At 43.5% G+C, this 21,169-nt stretch overlaps 2 protein-coding genes across 24 annotated transcripts in view; both read left to right on the top strand.

Moving 5' to 3' along the window:
• The first annotated feature begins 408 nt into the window (after positions 1-408).
• On the top strand, positions 409-1,949 carry Sod2 (superoxide dismutase 2). The gene is made up of 3 exons (XM_011136545.3): positions 409-592; positions 901-1,190; positions 1,327-1,949. The coding sequence occupies exons 1-3, from the start codon at positions 555-557 to the stop codon at positions 1,653-1,655; spliced, it is 657 nt and encodes a 218-aa protein (XP_011134847.1). The 5' UTR covers positions 409-554; the 3' UTR covers positions 1,656-1,949.
• A 505-nt stretch (positions 1,950-2,454) lies between these two features.
• unc-104 (kinesin family member unc-104) overlaps positions 2,455-21,169 on the top strand; it is a 23,799-nt gene continuing 5,084 nt past the window's right edge. Inside the window, exons 1-30 of one of the 23 annotated variants that reach the window (XM_025299787.1) lie at positions 2,455-2,718; positions 3,418-3,538; positions 8,930-9,112; positions 9,194-9,276; positions 9,377-9,455; positions 9,613-9,958; positions 10,059-10,314; positions 10,413-10,415; positions 10,526-10,683; positions 10,806-10,945; positions 11,427-11,465; positions 12,256-12,390; positions 12,529-12,975; positions 13,052-13,284; positions 13,371-13,488; positions 13,799-13,971; positions 14,338-14,516; positions 15,420-15,557; positions 16,998-17,135; positions 17,221-17,339; positions 17,411-17,783; positions 17,854-17,944; positions 18,019-18,134; positions 18,207-18,747; positions 18,832-19,021; positions 19,417-19,664; positions 19,729-20,061; positions 20,359-20,646; positions 20,742-20,878; positions 20,947-21,048. In XM_025299787.1, coding sequence (XP_025155572.1) covers positions 9,013-9,112; positions 9,194-9,276; positions 9,377-9,455; positions 9,613-9,958; positions 10,059-10,314; positions 10,413-10,415; positions 10,526-10,683; positions 10,806-10,945; positions 11,427-11,465; positions 12,256-12,390; positions 12,529-12,975; positions 13,052-13,284; positions 13,371-13,488; positions 13,799-13,971; positions 14,338-14,516; positions 15,420-15,557; positions 16,998-17,135; positions 17,221-17,339; positions 17,411-17,783; positions 17,854-17,944; positions 18,019-18,134; positions 18,207-18,747; positions 18,832-19,021; positions 19,417-19,664; positions 19,729-20,061; positions 20,359-20,646; positions 20,742-20,878; positions 20,947-21,048 — 5,303 coding nt within the window. In that variant the 5' untranslated portion in view covers positions 2,455-2,718; positions 3,418-3,538; positions 8,930-9,012. Of the gene's footprint in view, positions 2,719-3,417; positions 3,539-5,838; positions 6,013-7,555; positions 8,029-8,752; positions 8,772-8,929; positions 9,113-9,193; positions 9,277-9,376; positions 9,456-9,612; positions 9,959-10,058; positions 10,315-10,412; positions 10,416-10,525; positions 10,684-10,805; positions 10,946-11,426; positions 11,466-12,255; positions 12,391-12,528; positions 12,976-13,051; positions 13,285-13,370; positions 13,489-13,798; positions 13,972-14,337; positions 14,517-15,419; positions 15,558-16,997; positions 17,136-17,220; positions 17,340-17,410; positions 17,784-17,853; positions 17,945-18,018; positions 18,135-18,206; positions 18,748-18,831; positions 19,022-19,416; positions 19,665-19,728; positions 20,062-20,358; positions 20,647-20,741; positions 20,879-20,946; positions 21,049-21,169 lie in introns of those variants that run through there. The other 22 variants (XM_025299789.1, XM_025299794.1, XM_025299791.1 and 19 more) reach the window with 22 other exon arrangements.

The following is a 21,169-nucleotide window of genomic DNA, read 5'->3' as shown; positions in this document are numbered from 1 at the left end:
AATTGTTAGAGAACCTGCCATTAAAATTTAAGGTGCAAATGTGGAACCTGTGTGCATGTGTGCATGTATTTTTATACTGATATTTTGTCAACAGAATATTTGAAACAAATACTTGTATATTTTTATTAGCCTAGTATATCCTTAAATTTTAAAATGATTGATGTGCTTCTCAAAGTGTCTTGGCAGAGCATTTATTTCTTTTGATTATTTTTGCTAACGTTATTTTTTCTAAAATTACAACTTGTTGGATTTCGTTCATTTTTCATAATAGATATTTTTCATAAATGACACGAAGGACATCTGACTCGCTGTTGAGTCGTACCTCAATTCCTCGATGTGTACGGTAACAAGTGGAGGCTCAAGAACTAACTCACAAAAGTAACGGGTCTAATAATCTCTTCCTGAATTGGACCCCTTATTTTCTTTTATCGAAGTAATATCGGCCATCTCTACCAATCTCTACGTAACACGATAAGGCCGGAACGGGGATTCTAAAGTGGTTGCAGGATTACTTTGGAGGAAACCTTATTAGCAAGACTCACATTTTTGCAATAATGTTCGCAGCGAGACGTATTTTAGTTTCCAACACAATGTAAGTATGACAGTTTTATTCTTACATCTGTTTCTTTCGCGTTATATAATCTCTAACCTATCATATTTTGTAAATTTGATATCCATGCAATGTTTCTATATGTTTATGTAAAAAATCAAGTGTTATTAAATTAATATTCAAATACAATATTGTTCAATAAGTCACTATTGATATTTTCTGTACAAAGCAATATGTTTATTATAACAAATGTGACACACAGCTGATCAATGGATTGTTAAATATAAATTAGTACATCTTGGATTTTTAAGTTTATATTTAGCTCTCATGAGGAATATGTTTTGTTGTAGCAAGGATATGTTCACAAGAACAAAGCATTCTCTCCCAGATCTGCCGTATGACTATAGAGCTCTGGAGCCTGTCATATCTGCAGAGATCATGCAACTTCATCATTCCAAGCATCATGCGACCTATGTCAATAATCTGAATGTTGCAGAGGAGAAACTGAAGGAGGCAACTGCAAAAGGTGATGTAAACACTCAAATTGCTCTAGCTCCAGCAATCAAATTCAACGGTGGTGGACATCTCAATCATTCAATCTTCTGGTGCAACTTATCACCTACTGGTGGTAATCCAGATGGTAATGGTGATAAATGAATGATATAATTGATTTTTTGTTGCATTAAGTAAAATTATTTTTAATAAGAAGAGAGGTGATACATACATTTGTATGAATTTGTATGAATAAATGATATATTATCTTCTTGTTTCCATAGCTGTTCTTGTGAAACAAATTGAAAAAGACTTTGGCAGCATGGAAGAGATGAAGAAACACTTGTCAGAGACAACTGTGGCAATTCAGGGGTCTGGTTGGGGTTGGCTTGGTTACGATCAGAAAGCAAAGTCCCTTAGGATAGCTACCTGCGCAAATCAAGATCCATTACAAGCTACGACTGGTCTCATTCCTCTCTTTGGCATTGATGTGTGGGAGCATGCCTATTATTTGCAGTATAAGAACGTACGACCTAATTACGTGAAAGCAATTTTTGACATTGTCAATTGGAAAGATGTGAATGCACGTTTCAAAACTGCTGCTGGCTGTTGAAGGATGAAAGACAGCACTTATATTATAAATGCTGAATTGTCACTTAGAGTGACAGTGCTTTTGTAAGGTCGAAATGTCATGAGCTCTATTATTGTGCTCGATAATACCTGTGATTTTGTTTTTCTGTATTTATATAAATATTTTCCTCATACCATATCTCAGATTTATGTAATTACAAGTGAATATCACATAAAGTAAGTATAATATATGCATAAGTAGGATTTACTTTGTATTTTGTTTTACAATGAAATAAAATATTAATAATAGCATTTAATTTGTGACAATGTTCAATAATTGTGTGTAATTATTCCAACCGTCTTTTGGATGCCACTATTTTATAGATCTATTTTAAAGTTGTATCCTATTAAGGAATTTGAGTATCCTTTGTATACTTTTTACACAATAAAAGTATATGTACAGATACTAGCCAAACGACGTTTATGAGTCATAGAGTTCTGAGTCGAAAATTAGAGTTAAAGTTTCTTATCTATCACATGAGAATGTCGCGGTCTTTGTCACTTGGTACAGAAAAGCGAGGATAAGTTCGTGAGTGCACACGGTTGTATCAACTCAAAGCTGCACTTGTGATATGTTTATAAGTGTGGATGCAACGGAACATTTTTGAGTTGGTGACGGTAACAACGAAATGAGAGAAGAACGACTGTTCTAAGCTGGTGGCGGCCTGTGTTGTATGACGGAGGCAACGACTTTGATACAATCGATCGGATATACCGCCCCCAAGAACGTCGTCGCGGCGCGGAGCGATGCGACACGACGCCGCCAGCGGAGAAATCGGGCCGAGTGGCGTCGCGACGCTCGGCGTGCACGCTCGGCGGTACCGAGAAGCGTCTTCGTGGAGTCACGGAGCCAGTATGGCCGTAGCACCTCAGCTGTTTTCACGTCATTGCCTACGTATCTGGTGAGTGTCTGCAGAGCGATCAGCGTTTCGGACGTCTTCTCGCGCGTGTCGTTTTTCGCGCTACCGTTTACGTCGCGCGCGCGGAATCATGCAACGGGCGAGGTGAGGCAACAAGACGGGGCGAGACGAGCACGACGTGCAGAGGTATGTAGAGAGATACGACGTATGTCATCCCCACGATCGCGTATTTTATTAGCGCAACGCCGAACGAAGCGCAGCGTTGCGCGAGTCGCCACGACGTACGGATTACTTATTTAAACGACCGCCGTTATCGACGACGTCGAGCGTCTTCGAAGCACTCGCGCCGAGCGATCGAACCTGCTCACCCTTTCACTCTCCTCTCTCTCTCTCTCTCTCTCTTTCTCTCTTTCTCCTCCTTTCTCTTTTCCTCATTTTCTCTTTCTCCTTAGCGTGTGCTGTTCGTCATATCTTATAGAAAGAAGGCGCCGAAAGAAACTTTGCTGGAACGAAATGTTTCTCCGTCTGCCTGGTTTGTCATTTTCGGAAAAATTGCGCGATCGGATCGCTCTCGTTTTTTAATTTCGTGACGAGCATTGTGCAGAGGTCGCTCGATCGCCATCTTCAATGTTCGAGTTTTAAATTATACCCCTCGAGTAAAAATGGTCGTTGAAAAATGGCGCTCGAAAGTGCGTTAAATCGAAAAACGATTACGAGTTAATTAGCACACGCTCTAATGTGGAGATGTTCGCAAGGTTGCTCAGGATGAGACCGATACGATCGGCTTTCTTCGGAAAACGTATTGTGAAATTTACCGACATCGCAGTATCAGCTGGTATTTCGGATTTCTCTTCGTAAATTGTGCGAACCTCTGATTGTCGGCAGTTGTTTGCAGTTTCGTGATCAGTGGTGCGAAGAAGTGGCCGGTCACGGCGGCGTAGATTCGAACGATTCGCGTTGCCTCGAGGATTGAAGCACAGGGGTGAGATAGCAGAACGACGAATAGGTATGATAATTTACGCATACGGTGGATTTGTACACGATAAAGATTGATGAACACGATTGATCGTACACGCCGTTTGTACTTTGGCCTTTAGTTAATTACAATACTGAAACGTTCTTCGTTCACCTTCAACAGGGACGAGGTTCGATGCGGGCAACGGGAGAAATAGCAAGGTTAGAGAACAAAAAAGAACGTCACATTATTCTCACTAGAGTCTGTTAATCTGATTGTTTCCATATTGACGTGACAATGAAAGAAAGGCCGATCCCCTGTTTCGCCATTATGTCGAGCCAATCATCTGTTTTTAATCACAGCTGTTTTCCGCCTCGTCGCTTCTCACAATTATCGGTTCGTATATTCGCTCATTATTTATCGCCTGATACACCTGGGTTCTCAGCTTACCAAGGATAAAAGATTGAATATCTTCTCGTATCGCGACAAAAGCGACAAAAGAGACACCGAACTAGTCTTTCGATTCGATCGAGAGTCTTAATTACTCGTACAATCATATCCTTGGACGTCTTATTCGAAGAAGGGTGATTCTTCGGAAGCTTATCTAGCAAACATAAACATGAATTTTCGCGATGAAACAGTCTCGCTGTTCTTACCAGTGTCTCGTATATACGATGATAACTGAAGGGTTCGCAGAATGGTCAGAAATGGTGGACAATACTCCGAAGGACATAAACGAAGGACGAGAGGGTAGGTCAGTGATGATCGAAGTGAAACGTGCTGGTTAACTTGTTAACAAACCGATACTTCAGGAAGTTTGGTTGTCAGATTGTCTTCATCTTCGATTCATTCAAATGAATTTGTAACTTGTCGTTCGCGGTTGAATTTCTTAAACTAATTCTGAGAAAAGATCGGCGTATCAAATTCGTAGAATGTCACTTATCACAGGGAATAATAAAAGGTTCTTCTTGCGCGTATATATGTGCCGATGTATCGGAATGGAGCCGGCCATGATCACTTTGTTATACTTGGATATGGAAGGAGAATAATATTTCATGTGCTCTGTGGTGATCTTTTGCGATGAAGAGTGGAGGAGATGGTATGGTGCTTCATATTTTGCAGTTTTTTGTTTCTCGAATTATTTGGTAAGTTTTAGATATGATCGCTTCGTAAGGAAAATGTCAGTGATGGTTGAGAATGGTTAATGTAGAGGGTAATGAGGTTAGAGCTTATTGTTCTTCATGTTTCAATCTATCTTAATCTTGAATAGATCTTGAGTAAAAATATTATGTTCGAACATCCGACGTTAAAGATGAAATTTCGAAAATAGGTAGCGGCCAATAACATTTTCGACAATCAAAATCACTCTAAATTAGCTGCAAAGTGATAGCTAAAATTATCTGCTTCGGTTTTCCAGCATTCTGTTACGGAGCATTGGTTTTCCATTATGATTAAATTGCGTGTCACGAGTATTGCGTTAAATAATGAAACTTTATTCTTCGTGCAAATTTAACAGATTTTATTGTAATGTAGAAACCTAGAAGCCTGTCTCATTAATTCTTAATCAGTCGTTAAAACGATTGATTAAAACGGACGACGTCGAATTGAATTTTCTTCTGAGGGAACTCTCATCATTCGACGATTCTATAAGAAGAACAGGTCAATTGCGAATAATTTACTCGTTTCCTCTATTTCATCTACAAACTCGAGATCTTGTTTTCAGAAGTGTCCCCGTCACTCCTGCCGAAAGTGATCAGGTGTCATGTCAGTTTCCTTGGGACGCGTTACATGTCAATAATTCGGCCCTCGGGGCGGCCCCGTGTAGTGTCGCCACGCGCGGCGAGGAGACGATTTTTGTATACTTGATCGATATCGAAGAGACAGAGAGAGAGAGAGAGAGAGAGAGGAAGATCATCTTGAGGGAATGAGCGCGTGTTGGCTCACCATCTCATCCTTGGCAGTGCTGTTGCTGCCAGTGTTGCTGTTGCTATTGCTGCTGCTCCTGCGATCTATGCGCACGGTACCATCGGCGACGTTCGTGGGTATCTTTACTTATTGATTGGTCCGTGGAGATTGGCCGGCGCCGCCTGCGTCGCATCGGTCGATCGTCGTCGGGTTGCAGGCTGACGTCACCCCCGTGTGCCTTCGCGAGTTATTGATTTTCTCCTCCTAGGCGCTACGCGATTGGTTCATAAACGGAGAAAGCGGCCAGACACGGCCCTGGACCACCACGGTGTTGTCGATCGACGCGCGCACCCCCCGTCACCCCCCTTCGCGCGACGCAACGCGTCGCGCCTGTCTGAGCTTCTCTCTGTATGTATATGTAACGTCGTTGGCCACGTTGACTCAAATTCAACCACCACCTTCTCTGTAGTGCTACGCCGGTGCCGCGATGCCGCTTGGTGGTAGCCTTGTAGGAAGAGCTAGGTGGAGACGCGCGACTTCGACGGCGAAAGCCGTGATCGAATCGCAGTAGAGGAACGTGGGGGTGACGTACGATCGCGCGTCCCTTTTCATTCTTCGAGGTAAGCCGTTGAAGGGGGCAGCAATTAAATGGCTTCGAAGCGTCGCATGAGAGAGAGAGAGAGAGAGAGAGAGAGGGCAGGGAGGGGGGAGAGAGAGATTCAACTTGGGATGACCAATCGTGCACATCGGCGCACCCACGCACCCCATCTCCTTGCGCGCTGACCTTTCGTCGAAGAGATACGAATTCCTTCGTTTTCCCAGATAGGACTTCCTGCTGGCGGATGATTCACGCGGAAACTCAGGTCGAATGTACCCATGTGTGACGTTGTCGGGAAATTGACTAAACGCATCTTCATCGGAAATGAAAATTACGTTCATATCCAATTTCCTAAATATGCGTGCGTCAGTGCGAAGATCTTTCTGTAATCCTCCCATTTACGTCGTATCATGCATCGCCGTAAAAATATTGGGGACCCTTGTGTAGCGCGATAGGGAGGGAAAGATTTTCATGGGCTGATCGTTTCGAATTAAAAGCATTTTCACATCCATTCTCTGAGAGTCAATCTCTGATTTTGTGCAAAAGCTTTCGGAACGCTTTATATTTTTTCTAAACTTCTTTGTATTTTTTTAGCTTTTAAATGTGCAATGCTCCCATAATTGGCATGATACAAGATTGGAAAGATCAGGATACCGCGCTAGAACAATGAATTGGGGCTTGGTTTTCGAGAAGGACCGATTTATTCGAGTGACTCGGCTAATTTGTTATGTTTAAATGCGAAGTTAAAATGTATCGCAGGAAACGGTAAGACGTAAAAGAACATGCAGAAGATTGATCTGAGAACATTTTGTAGGCATCGTGTCAAAGATACAAGACGGCGCACGTGCTTTCCGTAGGGGATATTTGCGTCCGGTCTGTACGGACGGAATCTTCGTTTCACCCTGCGTGTTGTCAGACAAGGAAATGATGAGCTCGCAGTTGCGCGTGTGGCGCAACGAATATGCCAACCCTTACAATCGCTTACGCGCGTGCGACACATGTACAGGGTTCCCTCCTTCCCTCATTGAAACATAGCGCGATAACTTGAGGATAACAGGAGGTGCGATGAAAGATGCTTCGGTTTAATAGGCTACAGGTATTTTTACTCGTTTAATATCGAACATTTCAAACGCGCAAAATATTTTTTTTTAATCGCGAGAATGAAGCTCTCTCACGGGAGACGAGAGAAGGTTGTGCGCCCTTCTGGAAAGGGTCGCAGGATTTCTACACGCAGACTTTTCCAATTTTCTCAGCGGTCCTCGACGGCGCTTTTGTTTTAACGTTTCTATATACATCTTTTGTCTGTGAATTTTTTCCTTAGGATCCTAGGACGCAACATATAGGACGTTTCTTCGAGAAGCACCGAGAAATGTCGATATAGTCGCGCGATCTTGAGAACGAAGGGGTAGAAGTAGCCTACTGAACCGAAGCATCTTTATCCTAGACACCTAGTCGCGTTCTCGATGACGACAGTGACTTCGATGATGACTACGACGACGACGACGAGAACGATGGAAGGGTAGACGGAGCAACACGCAGGCGCTCGCGGTGTACGTCGTCAGCACTCGCCACGGGCAACCGGGGGTGGTGAGGTTGCAACGGCGAAGTAACTGCTCGCTTTCGATTGTGCGGCAGGCAGGATAACTCCCGAAGCGTCCGTGCGAAAGCGTATGCATGCGCGGGTGTACACGCGTGAGTGTTACGTGGGCGAACGCGCTATAATGTCCGCTTACGTCGGGCTCGAGGGTTTTGTGGATCGTAGTTCACACAAGGGATGGCCGATGTAGTGACCGCCGGGAGATAGTCGACAACGTAGAGCATTGCGTGCGCAACAGCGAGGGGCAGTGTGCCGCGACTTTCGTCCGGTCTCGCAATTTTTCTCGCGTGTCTCTTCGTATTAGGATATATGTTACACACGGCGGTTCAGTCGGACCCTCGGCCATAGTCGAGGGCTTATTCCTTCAACTCCGTTTCCTGCTCTTCGCCTTTCGTCAAGTTCGAAAAGTGAAAAATCACGTTCACGCGAATAGCGCCGAAGGTAAGCGCCGTCGTTTCCTCCGTGAACATGGACGATCGATCGTAAAAATCCACATATACACTATGCACTGTTCCTCGCCTCCGCCCGTCTTCCGGACCTTCCGCGAGTACTCGGACGCCGTCGTCGTATCGATTTCGCCGCCGCTGCCGCCATCGCCACCGCTACTACCGATGGTGTTTTCCACTGATCTCTATAGACTCCTGGAGATATGATGGCGTACATACATAGTAGTTTCGCCTCGGAAAGTGTGCGACTGATGGACCAGGAAACAATTAAAGTTGTGTGAGCGTTGCGCGTACTTCGCTATCCCCCATGCAGCGCCATGTCTAAATTCGTAATGCACTACTTTACTGCGTACAATTGTGAAATGCTCGTCTCTTATCCGTCCCTGTTTTTTCTTTACTATTCCAATTTTTTCGCTTTCGATACTATTTTTCCAAGAGCAGTACACGGACATTTATCGCTTGATTCTCACGTACGACGTAACTCGATGCTCAATTGCCAAGCATCCCATATATTGAACTCGAATAATGTTGAAGCTTCTGCGTGCTCACGACACGTTATGCTATTTTAAGGTGTATATAGTGATCGGTGGTGTTCTCGCGTCGATCGTGGGGTTGACCTCGTAAAAGAAATGTCTCCCTGGAATGTAACGTTTCTTCGTCACATCGTTTGTACCTGAAAGGTGTACCTGTGTAAGGTCGTGGAAACGTGAAATGAACATTTAGACACTTGTGTTGATGGTTTGTGTCGACAATTAACACGATTTGCTTATCTAGGAACTTTCTATAAGCGATTGTGGGAGTCGCTTTCCCACCTGACGATCAATCTGAACTTATGAGCAGTCGACGAAATCGATAACACACTGATGTAATAATCGCACGACCCGATCTTATTACAGAGAGACGAACGAAAGGGAATTCGCCGACACCGCCGTCGGTTTTGCCCGACGTTGATTTGAAAGAAGAAAAATATTAGAGCAAAATGTCGTCGGTTAAAGTGGCGGTGAGGGTACGACCCTTCAATAGTCGGGAGATTCGTCGCGAAGCACAATGTATTATAGAAATGACGGGAAATACCACTTGTAAGTTTCTGACGTGTGAAATCTGCAATATTAATTTGCCGTATGAAGCAGCATTCGAACGATTACCTTCTCGTGTTATAGCCATAATGAACCCTAAAGCCACACCGGGAAGCAAAGATGCAGTCAAAAGCTTCAATTATGATTATTCCTACTTTTCTATGGATGTAAGTGTAGTTTCTCTTCTCGGTAAATATTAAGACGATATTTCGTTATATATATATATATATATATATTCGGTGATTTTAATTTATCGCAATATTGCAGCCAAACGACGAGAACTACTCGTCTCAGCTCATGGTTTACAAGGATATTGGTGAAGAAATGTTGGTACATGCTTTCGAAGGTAGATATTATAGTTCCTTTAATGACCGATATCAGAGATGTTACAATTGTTAGATAGGTGAAAATTGTATTTCGAAAGGTCTAAGCTTCTCTTAGGATTTACATGACGCGACGACGTTTTGAAATAATATCTGATCTGATCTCATTTCGTGACGCAGGCTACAACGTTTGCATTTTTGCATACGGTCAAACCGGCGCCGGTAAATCTTACACCATGATGGGGAAGCAGGAGGAAGGACAAGAGGGAATTATACCACAGATTTGCAAGGACCTGTTTAGGAAAATCAGCTATACATCCAACGAACGGCTCAAGTACTCGGTAGAAGTGAGTTATATGGAAATATACTGCGAAAGAGTGCGTGACTTGCTGAACCCAAAGAACAGAGGAAATCTTCGAGTGAGAGAGCACCCTCTCCTGGGCCCTTACGTCGAGGATCTTTCCAAGTTGGCTGTAATGTCGTATCAAGATATCCACGATCTTATAGACGAAGGTAACAAGGCCAGGTTAGTATTTGTTGCTACTTACGGCAATTATTCGTATAAATTATATTTATGACATGCGGTTTGATACGTGTGCTAAAAATATATCGTGATCTTGTTCCAGGACTGTCGCAGCAACCAACATGAATGAGACTTCCAGCAGATCACATGCAGTTTTCACGATATTCTTCACACAACAGCAACAGGATGGTGCTACTGGTTTAGTAACAGAAAAAGTCAGCAAGATATCGCTGGTTGATCTTGCGGGATCTGAGAGAGCCGACTCGACGGGTGCAAAAGGAACGCGCTTGAAGGAAGGAGCTAACATTAACAAGAGTTTAACTACTCTCGGGAAAGTTATTAGTGCTCTCGCCGAAATCGTAAGTATCCTGTCGCGTTAATTCAAATATATGTATCGAATATATCGTATATTGATATCACTATTACGTTCTTTCACTACTTTCATATGGATTGTCAGGCGGTAAGTTAGACGGAGAATATTAATAGAATACTAAAGCATAAAAAATTATTCAATATTAAACGGTGAATCAGTAGTAGTAATTGCCCTCGAAATGTTTCATTTTCTCATAGGCGACGAAGAAGAAGAAGAAAGCCGACTTCATTCCATACAGGGACTCCGTTTTAACGTGGTTATTACGAGAGAACTTGGGAGGAAATTCGAAAACTGCTATGATCGCGGCGGTCAGCCCTGCGGATATTAATTATGACGAGACCCTTTCAACCCTACGGTAAGATTCTTCATTATGTATTTTTTCGAATTTATTCCCGCGCGCGAAGAGCTCCTTTTTCTTTTAAGCAGAAACCTTTAATTGTGTCCTGACCTGAGGAATCTTTCCTTTTGCATTCACAGATACGCGGACAGAGCGAAACAGATCGTTTGCAAGGCCGTGGTTAACGAGGATGCGAATGCCAGACTTATCAGAGAACTTAAAGAGGAAATTCAGAAATTGCGGGAACTTCTAAAGCAAGAGGGCATCGACGTGCAAGAAGGTAAATTAAAGATACAATTTTTTACAAGGTTCGGAATCGTTAAAATTTCGATGTGTGAATCAGATTACGAAAGATCTTTTTATTAAAAACATACAGGCGAGGACAGGTTAAATAAAATTTCACAGATTGACTGACAATTATAAATATTTGGATGTTAATACGATTTCTCTTAGGATTATTTAATGAATTTATAGAATGTACATATATATGTATATATTTACATATAATTAATTATCATCGTAGATATATGACCCACTTTTTTGCTTATTATTTTATCTGTTATCGCAAATTATCAACTGCCCAGTGTTTCTTATATATTTTGAAAGTACGTCTACGTTATGTAGAAAGTATTCAGGTACCAGCGCTTGCGTTATAATGCGAACTCTCGGCCGTTATAAATTAATTGTAATTATGCAACGCGCGCGATAGGCAATCCATTTATATAGTATTTTGTTCTTTGTTTCCCTTGCGCTCGACGTAGGGCCAGATGGCAAAGTTACGTACGAAAAGAAAGAACCTAGTAAGTAAAAAGAAAATGCTAACAATCCATACAGCAAAGAACTACAGCCAGGACAGGCATCGTCCATCTTTTTGCGCCTCTTTCTTAGATATCTCATAATTTTTTGGTTTTTTGTCTATGCGCTTATTTCACTGCTAAGCGCATAAATACATATCGATGGTGTGTTTGTCAATTTCATTGATTTTACACACATTTGCTTCGCGAGTTTACTTTCCCTCTCATTTAATGTACGTATCTGTTCCGTTAATGCCTATTGCGTTCCCTCTCTCATATCCGGTACAATTTAGTAGCTTTCGTAGGTTATCAAAATTCCAACGAGATACTCAATACTGCATAAATCAATAACTATTTATGCTTTCGTTTATAAAAGCGATCGTTCAAAAAGAAGAAAAAGTAAAGAATGAGAATTATGAAGTTGGCAGACAATGTGATAATAAAGGCGCCGTAAATTGACGGATTTATAAGATGAAGAAAAATGCATATAATAGATATTGAACAGTGTGATACACATTCATATAGTGATCATGCTTGTACACGTTAGACTACGCCGGTACTTCACAAAGAAGCATCAATTAGTTTATCCGAGTTCTACGTCTTTACCGCTTTGAGAATTACTGTAGCCACAATTCGAACTCTACAGCTTCTGGAATACTTCTCTTCACCTGCGCCACTGCTTTAATTATGGCTTTCGGTGTTTATACCGCGACACACGGTACCGACTCTGACCCAGGCTTGCCGTTTAAACATGTTACGATCCTTCCCTCGGATCTTAACGATTCTCATCTTGCAGGAGACGAGATTGTCAGAACGAACAAGCGCGAAGAGGACGTGAAAGAAAGCCGGTCGAGAATTCCTTCTCATACTACATCTTCTCTTGCCGAGGAGGCGGTGGATCAATTGCAGGCTTCTGAGAAATTGATCGCAGGTAAAACTGCGCATGACGCGTTACTCGTGCGAGCCTGATTTCTGTTCACCGTTTCTGTTACTCGCTACGTTACAGACAATCACATTAATCAGTCCTCGTAATCACTTTTCACTTATCGCGTTCTACTTCGCGTTGCAGAACTAAATGAAACATGGGAGGAGAAGTTGAAGCGGACCGAATCGATTCGCCTGCAACGCGAGGCGGTGTTCGCTGAGATGGGAGTTGCCGTGAAGGAGGACGGTGTCACAGTGGGCGTTTTCTCCCCCAAGAAGACGCCGCACTTGGTAAACTTGAACGAGGACCCGCTCATGTCGGAATGCTTGATTTATTACATCAAAGACGGGTTTACGCGCATCGGTAGCGCCGAAGCGAATATACCGCAGGATATCCAACTGTGCGGCCCGCATATACTCAGCGAGCACTGCGTTTTCGAGAATCACGAGGGTATCATAACACTGATACCGAAGAACGGAGCTCTGATCTATGTGAATGGTCGCGAGGTGACCGAGCCGCTCACTCTGACGACCGGTTCGCGCGTGATTCTAGGGAAGAATCACGTTTTCCGATTCAATCATCCAGATCAAGGTGTGTACTTGCGACATTCCGAGCGGCTTGATCAATTACAGATGCTCATGAGAACATAACTAGCGTACTAATTAAGGTATCGTACATTCTTTGTACAATCGTATAGTGCGCGAACGAAGAGAAAAGGGATCCCCGGTGGAAACACCTGGCAACGGCGAGACCGCAGACTGGGACTTCGCACAGGTCGAGTTGCTCGAAAATCAGGGTATTGATCTGAAGGCTGAAATGGAGAAGAGATTGCTCGTGTTGGAAGAGCAATTCCGCAAGGAGAAGGAGGAGGCTGATCAGTTGTTTGAAGAACAACGAAAGGTGCGTTGCATGAATATACATACGTATGTATATACGTGGCTCATTCTTTTAATTATTATTTCGTGATCGATCGCTTCTATGAACAGAACTATGAAGCGCGGATAGACGCGTTGCAGAGGCAGGTGGAGGAGCAGAGTATGACAATGTCTATGTACAGCAGTTATACGCCGGAAGATTTCAACAACATCGAGGAGGATATTTTCGGTGAGTATAGAAACTAGTTGCTTTTTTGGTTCTCGAACTCAATTTCGGTGTAACCATGCCCGATCGATCAGGCGTGTTCTACCTTGTGTAACGTAATTTTTGAATCTTTTCGTAAGTTTCCTCTCTTTCTCACACACACACACACACACACACACACGTTGAAACGCGCAAGTCCTTACTGCATGCGACGTTATCTAAATGATTACTCGTCGATAGGACATAGCACATTTTCTTAATCGAAGTTAATCGGCATTCTATTCAAATGCTTGGCTTCTCTGACTGTTTTGCCTGGTAATGGCTTGCATTTCAGTCAACCCATTGTTTGACGCAGAGAGCAACTGGACCGAGAGAGAGTTTCAACTGGCCGCTTCGGCCTTCCGCAAGTGGAAATATCACCAATTCACGAGTTTACGGGACGATCTTTGGGGCAACGCGATATTCCTTAAAGAGGCTAATGCCATATCCGTTGAACTAAAGAAGAAGGTATAGTCGCGGACGTACAGTGCCAAATTTTCGCACGGCTTCTTTGACTTGTGTTCACCTCTGCACCATATCTCACGTATTTTCGGATATGAATTTTTTTTTTTTTTCTTTTTTTTCGTATATCGTATATCCCTTACCTCGTGGTTAATAATGTCTGTGCGTACGATTCGCATGCGTACTACATGTCTACGCATTTTTTCGAGACTAACGACATCCCTATGCGGCGCAGATGCCGCGAGTACTTAACGCGAAAGCGGCAACTGCCGTGAAAACCGTAATATTTCTATAAAAAGAGGATATTAACGAGGAAAGCATTTTTATTCACCGTAGGGTGACAAATTTGATTTCATCGGTTTTCTCTTCCAGGTTCAATTCCAATTCACGTTACTCACGGATACCCTTTACTCACCGCTACCACTGGAACTTTTACCCGTCATAGACGACGAGGAGGAAGATGAGAGGCCGTTCCCGCGCACCATCGTTGCTGTTGAGGTTCAAGACACGAAAAACGGCGCCACGCATTACTGGACGCTAGACAAGCTAAGGTTTGCCTTCTATGTGTACTTTGAATCTTACAATCGGGATTATATTTATTTACAGAATATTCCTGAGAAGAAAGGAATGTGTTTTATTAAGAAGAAAACAATTCCATTGCTACTTTCTTATAGCATTCACGTCCTAGGAAAAATCGATAATACTATCTATGAAGTAGCCTTGTAATTAAACGATAATTACATTTTGTACATATATATATATATATATATATGCATAATCGTCTATTCGTGAGTTGCACGTACGATAATATTCTTTGATTCAATATTTTTTTGATTCACGAAGAGGCGACTGTGCAACCGTGATATGTGATTGGCCTTTAAATTCTCGTATTTCGAGAAACACCTGCTTGAAATTAAAAGTCACAAAGACTTTTATTATTTAATTTTTTGTTCTCTGAAAACGCGAATTTCGGGACATTTTGTGTATCACGCTAAATTTATACATCCAACATGTAGCATGTTTTATATCGTTGTCGATCAAATGCTGACCACTGTAAGTGAAGTATAAGCCTTTCCATACAACCTTCGACAATTTCTTTTTTATTTCGTTACCGATGCACGAGTACATATCTTACCTTACTTTAATGAGAGGATCGCGATTTTATCGAAAATTATATGGATCGTATTGGAGATTAAACACATGTTTTCGTAATGATACTCACGGTAACGTGTGTGTTGGCGTGAGATGACGAAAGATTCTGCTAGGCACGTCACACAAATGTCTTTATGAGAGACGTTCAAACTTGCTTTGGGCTCGCGGAACCATATAATATTACCTTAGCGAGCCGAGACAAAAGAGAGAAATCTCGCAGCTTATTTGTTAGAACAAAATCGGGTAGAAACTGGCAGCGGACGCACAGCCCACTCACGCGAGTAATACATGTTGACTTATAGACAGCGCTTGGAGCTGATGCGACACGTGTACAACGAGGACTCGAGCCCCAGCACTCCGGAGGCCAAAGAGGATATTTTCCAATGCCTTACAGTCTACTCTAATCCGAAGTTCTCGCTCGCAAATCTTTTGCCTTCGAGGTTGGTGCTCGAACGCGCGAGGCTCTCCTCTCTTTAACGCCATATGTAACAACACGCTTTTATACGCCCAGCCTCGAGGAATCCTTTAACTGGTGCAAAAGTCGTTCTGTCGCCGCGCATTTCTCCCGTTCTTTTTTTTTATCTTGGAGAGACTTCCTCGATACGTATGTGGCAATGTTCATCCTCTTGAGTGCGATACACGAGAGAAACGAGCTTTGCACTTGGAGCTCGCCAAAAGTCTATTATGAATCGATGGATCTTGCATGGTTTTTCAATTCATAGCGTAATAACGTCGATCGGAACAATCGAATAGACATGTGTACGAGCTTCTTTCGCAAAAAAAAAAAAATACGCCATCGTTTACGCAGCACCGCTTCTGCTGCTGTGAACATTGCTCTATGCTGTCTGAATGTGAGAAAAACAGTCCAAACAAAAATGATATATTTTCACATTTCGTGCACGTCTGTCTCAAACACCGACACATCTTTCAATCATCTTCCGCTGAGCTCGTGTCCTCACTCTCTCTCTCTCTCTCTCTCTCTCTCTCTCTCTCTCTCTCTCTCTCTCTCTCTCTCTCTCTCTCTCTCTCTCTCTCTCTCTCTCTCTCTCTCTCTCTCTCTCTCTCTCTCTCCTCCTCTCTCTCTCTCTCTCCTCTCCTCTCTCTCCTCTCTCTCTCTCTCTCTCCTCTCTCTCTCTCTCTCTCTCTCTCTCTCTCTCTCTCTCTCTCTCTCTCTCTCTCTCTCTCTCTCTCTCTCTCTCTCTCTCTCTCTCTCTCTCTCCTCTCTCTCTCTCTCTCTCTCTCTCCTCTCTCTCCCCTCTCTCCCCCTCTCTCCCCCCTCTCTCTCTCTCCCTCTCTCTCTCTCTCTCTCTCTCTCTCTCTCTCTCTCTCTCTCTCTCTCTCTCTCTCTCTCTCTCTCTCTCTCTCTCTCTCTCTCTCTCTCTCTCTCTCTCTCTCTCTCTCTCTCTCTCGCTTTCTGACTTTGTTATATGCACGTATATCAGACCTGCAATACAATTCGATTGAGGAAGCGATCAAGACACGAAGTAACGTGCGTAAAGGGACCTCGAAAATTTTACATCATACAACAAGCATAAATGCTTATTACCATGATAATTATCGTGTAACGCTCATTTGAATGTCGAATGACGTATATCAACGCACTGCAAGAATAAAGATATCTTCGATAGGAGAAGATATGTGTTTGGAGATGTTACTTTTTTTTTTCATGTGAGTTACGTTGTGTTCGGATATAACGAATGCGTGTGAGAAAAGCAAAAGATGTCGGTCGATATTCGGACTATCTGAAGAGAGATGCGTTTGAAGACCGAACCAGACAAATTTTTCAATGGATAAAGCACACGAGAGAGTTGTAATCACATTTACGTAACTTGTCGACAGAGAAACCGTAATATAAATTCTCGATTTTGTCAATCTTGCAGACAAAGATTGGAACTGATGCGCGAGATGTATCACAACGAGGCCGAGCTCTCGCCTACATCTCCGGATTACAATGTCGAGTCCATCAACGGAGGTGATCCATTCTATGACCGATTCCCTTGGTTTCGTATGGTTGGCAGGTGAATAAGAATCTAATAAATATTTTCGCGTATCTGCTCATTCTTACTCGCCATTGTATTGATGTGACTTTGTGTCGACTTTAAGATCCTTCGTGTATCTGAGCAACCTCATGTATCCAGTGCCACTGATCCACAAGGTCGCCATTGTGAATGAGAAGGGTGACGTGAAAGGTTACCTGCGAGTCGCTGTACAAGCCGTAGTCGGTACGTAAACCGTCGCTATATCCTTGAGCTTGGAGTCCTCGTAAGACGTACATAACGAACCCTTCTTCCAGAAGAGGAAAACAGCGAATATTCAAGTGGCGTTAGACAATCAGCACGAATTTCCTTCGAAGATGACCTGTTCGGCGGGCAAAAGCATAATAAACGTAACACGCTTTTGGCCCAAACTTTGGAGAAGAATCGACAGATCATGTTGCACGAAGAGCGTGTGGTTGAGGGACACAATGAGGTACAGAAGGACATGAAGGACGAGGATGACATGGGAGACGCCGATAGCGGCAGAGGCGACAGCTCGGTTTCGAGCGACATGAAGGAGGAGGATTTGCCGGATCATCTACAACCTGGCGCGGAGTTTACTTTCAGAGTAACGGTTCTACAAGCTATGGGTATTTCCACAGAATACGCCGACATTTTCTGTCAATTTAAGTAAGTATACACGCGACGCTTTTATCTCGGCTTATTTCAAGACGACTGTAACGTGATGGTGTCCTTGCAGTTTCTTGCATCGACATGACGAAGCTTTCTCAACGGAACCAGTGAAGAATACAGGCAAAGGCAATCCACCTGGATTTTATCATGTACAAAATGTAAGTGAGATCCTACAAGAGAAAGCTCAGTTTTTATTCAAATGAGATCCCACTGATCGATATGATCTCTACAGATTACAGTCACAGTCACCAAATCTTTCTTGGAGTATTTGAAGACACAACCTATCGTCTTCGAGGTGTTCGGTCATTATCAGCAACATCCGTTGCACAAAGACGCGAAACTGGAATAGTAAGTGTTGATCTTGATTTAATGAAATCTTATTATAAGAAACATTTCGCAAACATGTCGTATATATTACAGCGTACGACAACCACCGAAGAGGATGCTTCCGCCATCCATACCGATCAGCCAGCCGGTGCGTTCACCAAAATTCGGCAGCGTCTTGCCGTCTCCCAGCACGTCTCACGTACATGCCAAATATGACGTACTGGTGTGGTTCGAAATCTGCGAGTTAGCGCCGAACGGCGAGTATGTGCCGTCCGTGGTGGACCACAGCGACGATTTACCGTGTCGCGGGCTGTTCTTACTTCACCAAGGTATACAGCGGCGTATTCGCATCACCATCGTGCACGAACCGGCTTCGGAATTGAGATGGAAGGACGTACGCGAGCTCGTTGTCGGCCGTATCCGAAATACTCCGGAGCCCGAAGAGGAGGACAATGACTCGTCCGTGCTCTCGTTGGGCTTGTTCCCAGGTGAATATCTCGAAGTTCCTGGCGACGACCGATGTATGTTCAGATTCGAGGCAGCATGGGACAGCTCGCTCCACAATTCAACTCTGCTGAATCGCGTCACATCTTATGGAGAGCAGATCTTCATGACCATCTCAGCGTATCTCGAGGTAGGTATTGTTTCATTTTGGGAAAATAATATCTGAAGGCAGTCCATTTTATTTTTATTATTTCGATGTTCGCAATGATTTCAGCTGGAAAATTGCGGAAGACCTGCGATCATCACGAAAGATCTCAGCATGATTATCTACGGAAGAGATGCTAGAGTCGGCCCACGCTCGCTGAAACATCTGTTTAGCGGCAGTTATCGCAACCAGGAGGCAAATCGACTCAGCGGTGTCTACGAGCTGGTCCTGCGTCGTTCTTCGGAAGCAGGTAGCCCAGGTTTGTTATGTCTAACCATAGTGTAGTCCCATGTTCACTCGCTTAATATCATCCCAAAGTGAAACTCTCTGTATGAAAACTTTACTTCAATTTATATTATCTTCATGCAGCGCATACCCGTATCATCACCTGAATATTACCTAACAATATATTTTGAAAATATATTTTTTTAGCGATTCCTTGTTACATTAAGTTAAAAGCTTTCCTTTTGCATTAATGTAAAGTTTCATTATCTCGAAGTCAAAACGATCATAGTGTCATCCTTAAGTGTGGGAAGGAATTTTTTATTTTCTAAACAGAAATGGTTTTACGTTTACATTTACTTACATTTTGGGCTCTTTCCCTCTCCTCAACACCCTTTGCCTTCCCTCTTCCCCTCTCCTGTTTACTTACAGGAGTTCAAAGACGTCAACGTCGCGTCTTGGATACGAGTTCTACATACGTCAGAGGCGAGGAGAACTTGCACGGATGGAGACCACGAGGAGACAGTCTCATATTCGATCATCAGTGGGAGCTGGAGAAGCTAACAAGGTTAGAGGAGGTAGAGAGAATGCGGCACACACTGTTGCTGAGAGAGAAACTCGGCATTGACAAAGTATCGTTCTGCAATAAACCACTGCATGACTTCACGAAAAGCGAGAAGGTAAGCGTATCGTCGGATTAATTAACAAGCGAGACGCAATAATTTTGTATTGAAATACACATAGAGCTACTCACGACGATTCTCCGGTGCGCAGGACGTATGTAACATGGTGGCGAAGGCCACGAATGAACCACACGCCAGCCCGGTGAAGTTAAAACGCTCGACCAGTAAAGACGTCTACGAACCATGGGAGATGACCGAAAGAGAGCGAGAATTAGCGACCAAGTGTATTAAGCTCATTCAAGGCAGAATCCCGAGCAAGGAACCAATATTGCTTTCTGATGTATCGCCTGGAGAAGACACTATAACTGATATATCCGCTTCTATGATATCCTCGGTCATATCGTCTTCGTCTCAAGAGTCAGTATACGCGCGAGCTAGCGATATTTTAGACCAGGTAACCCTCTCTGCGTGCCTGAGTGCTGCTCTTGCTATTGATAACGGTTGTCCACGCTTCGCTTTGTCGTTATTATTTCGCCCGTCCCTCGTTAGAACAAGGTAAACGGTAACATCTGAAAATTCTCGAAGCAAAAAAAGGATGAGAATGTGCACTCGATTCGCATTTTCTTTTTCTCAAGCGACGCTAGCTTCTGAGTTACGCTTCCGCATTTGAGGTTCGAATCTCTCGACGTGCCGAGACAACCGCCAGCACGATTGGCTCGCGGTCAGGGTTATGCTGGAGTGTTACTTGCAGGCTGCTGGTATAGTAGTATGGAGCAGGTCTAAGTCGTGCCTCCTTAGGTTGAGCTCGCCGGAGAGGGCTAGACTGCAAGAGCTCCAGGAGAGTATATTGGCAAGCGAATCGGCCAGTCAGACCTGTACGGTCGTGCCACCGCCGCTCGGATCGTCCTCGCCGTCGAAGGAGAATCTGGTGCTCTACGTGCCGGAAGTAGAAGAGATACGCATTAGCCCGGTGATCGCGCGAAAGGGTTACTTGAATGTTCTCGAGCACAAGACCAACGGCTGGAAAAAACGCTGGGTGGTATGTTTGTCAGCGTGAATTCACGAGAGATCTGATCACTCAAAATCTGTTGTTCCACATGATCTATCAATTTCTCTCCGTTTTCATCGCTTCAGGCTGTGCGCAGACCATACGTTCTGATTTTCCGAGAGGAAAAGGATCCCGTTGAGAGAGCTCTTATCAATTTAGCCACCGCTCAAGTCGAGTATTCCGAAGATCAGCTAGCCATGGTGAAAGTACCGAATACGTTCAGGTGAGTCACTCGTGAATGATGAAAACGAGCGGTATACGTGCATATACTGAAACATTTGTTCTGTGTAGCGTTGTCACCAAGCACCGAGGCTACTTGTTGCAGACTTTAGGCGACAAGGAGGTCTACGACTGGCTGTATGCGATTAATCCTCTCTTAGCCGGTCAGATCAGGCATGTATAAACAGTGTATAAACTTTCAATTGTTCTCATCTATAATAAGAAAAACGTGGAAGTTCAAAAACCGAAGAACATTCAGAAAATTGGAACGTTTTCCGATTCCATTTCCACATTT

Source organism: Harpegnathos saltator, unplaced genomic scaffold (assembly GCF_003227715.2).
Source record: "Harpegnathos saltator strain DR-91 unplaced genomic scaffold, Hsal_v8.6 scaffold293, whole genome shotgun sequence".
Taxonomy (NCBI): domain Eukaryota; kingdom Metazoa; phylum Arthropoda; class Insecta; order Hymenoptera; family Formicidae; genus Harpegnathos; species Harpegnathos saltator.
This window is presented reverse-complemented; position numbering and strand designations above follow the sequence as displayed.

What these genes read in the sequence shown, in the direction of transcription:
- Sod2 (XM_011136545.3), top strand. Translation starts at nt 555, where the DNA reads ATGTTCGCAGCGAGACGTATTTTAGTTTCCAACACAAT. An exon ending in ATTTTAGTTTCCAACACAAT is followed by an intron (nt 593 to 900) that starts GTAAGTATGACA and finishes GTTTTGTTGTAG; the next exon opens with CAAGGATATGTTCACAAGAA. An exon ending in TACTGGTGGTAATCCAGATG is followed by an intron (nt 1,191 to 1,326) that starts GTAATGGTGATA and finishes TTGTTTCCATAG; the next exon opens with CTGTTCTTGTGAAACAAATT.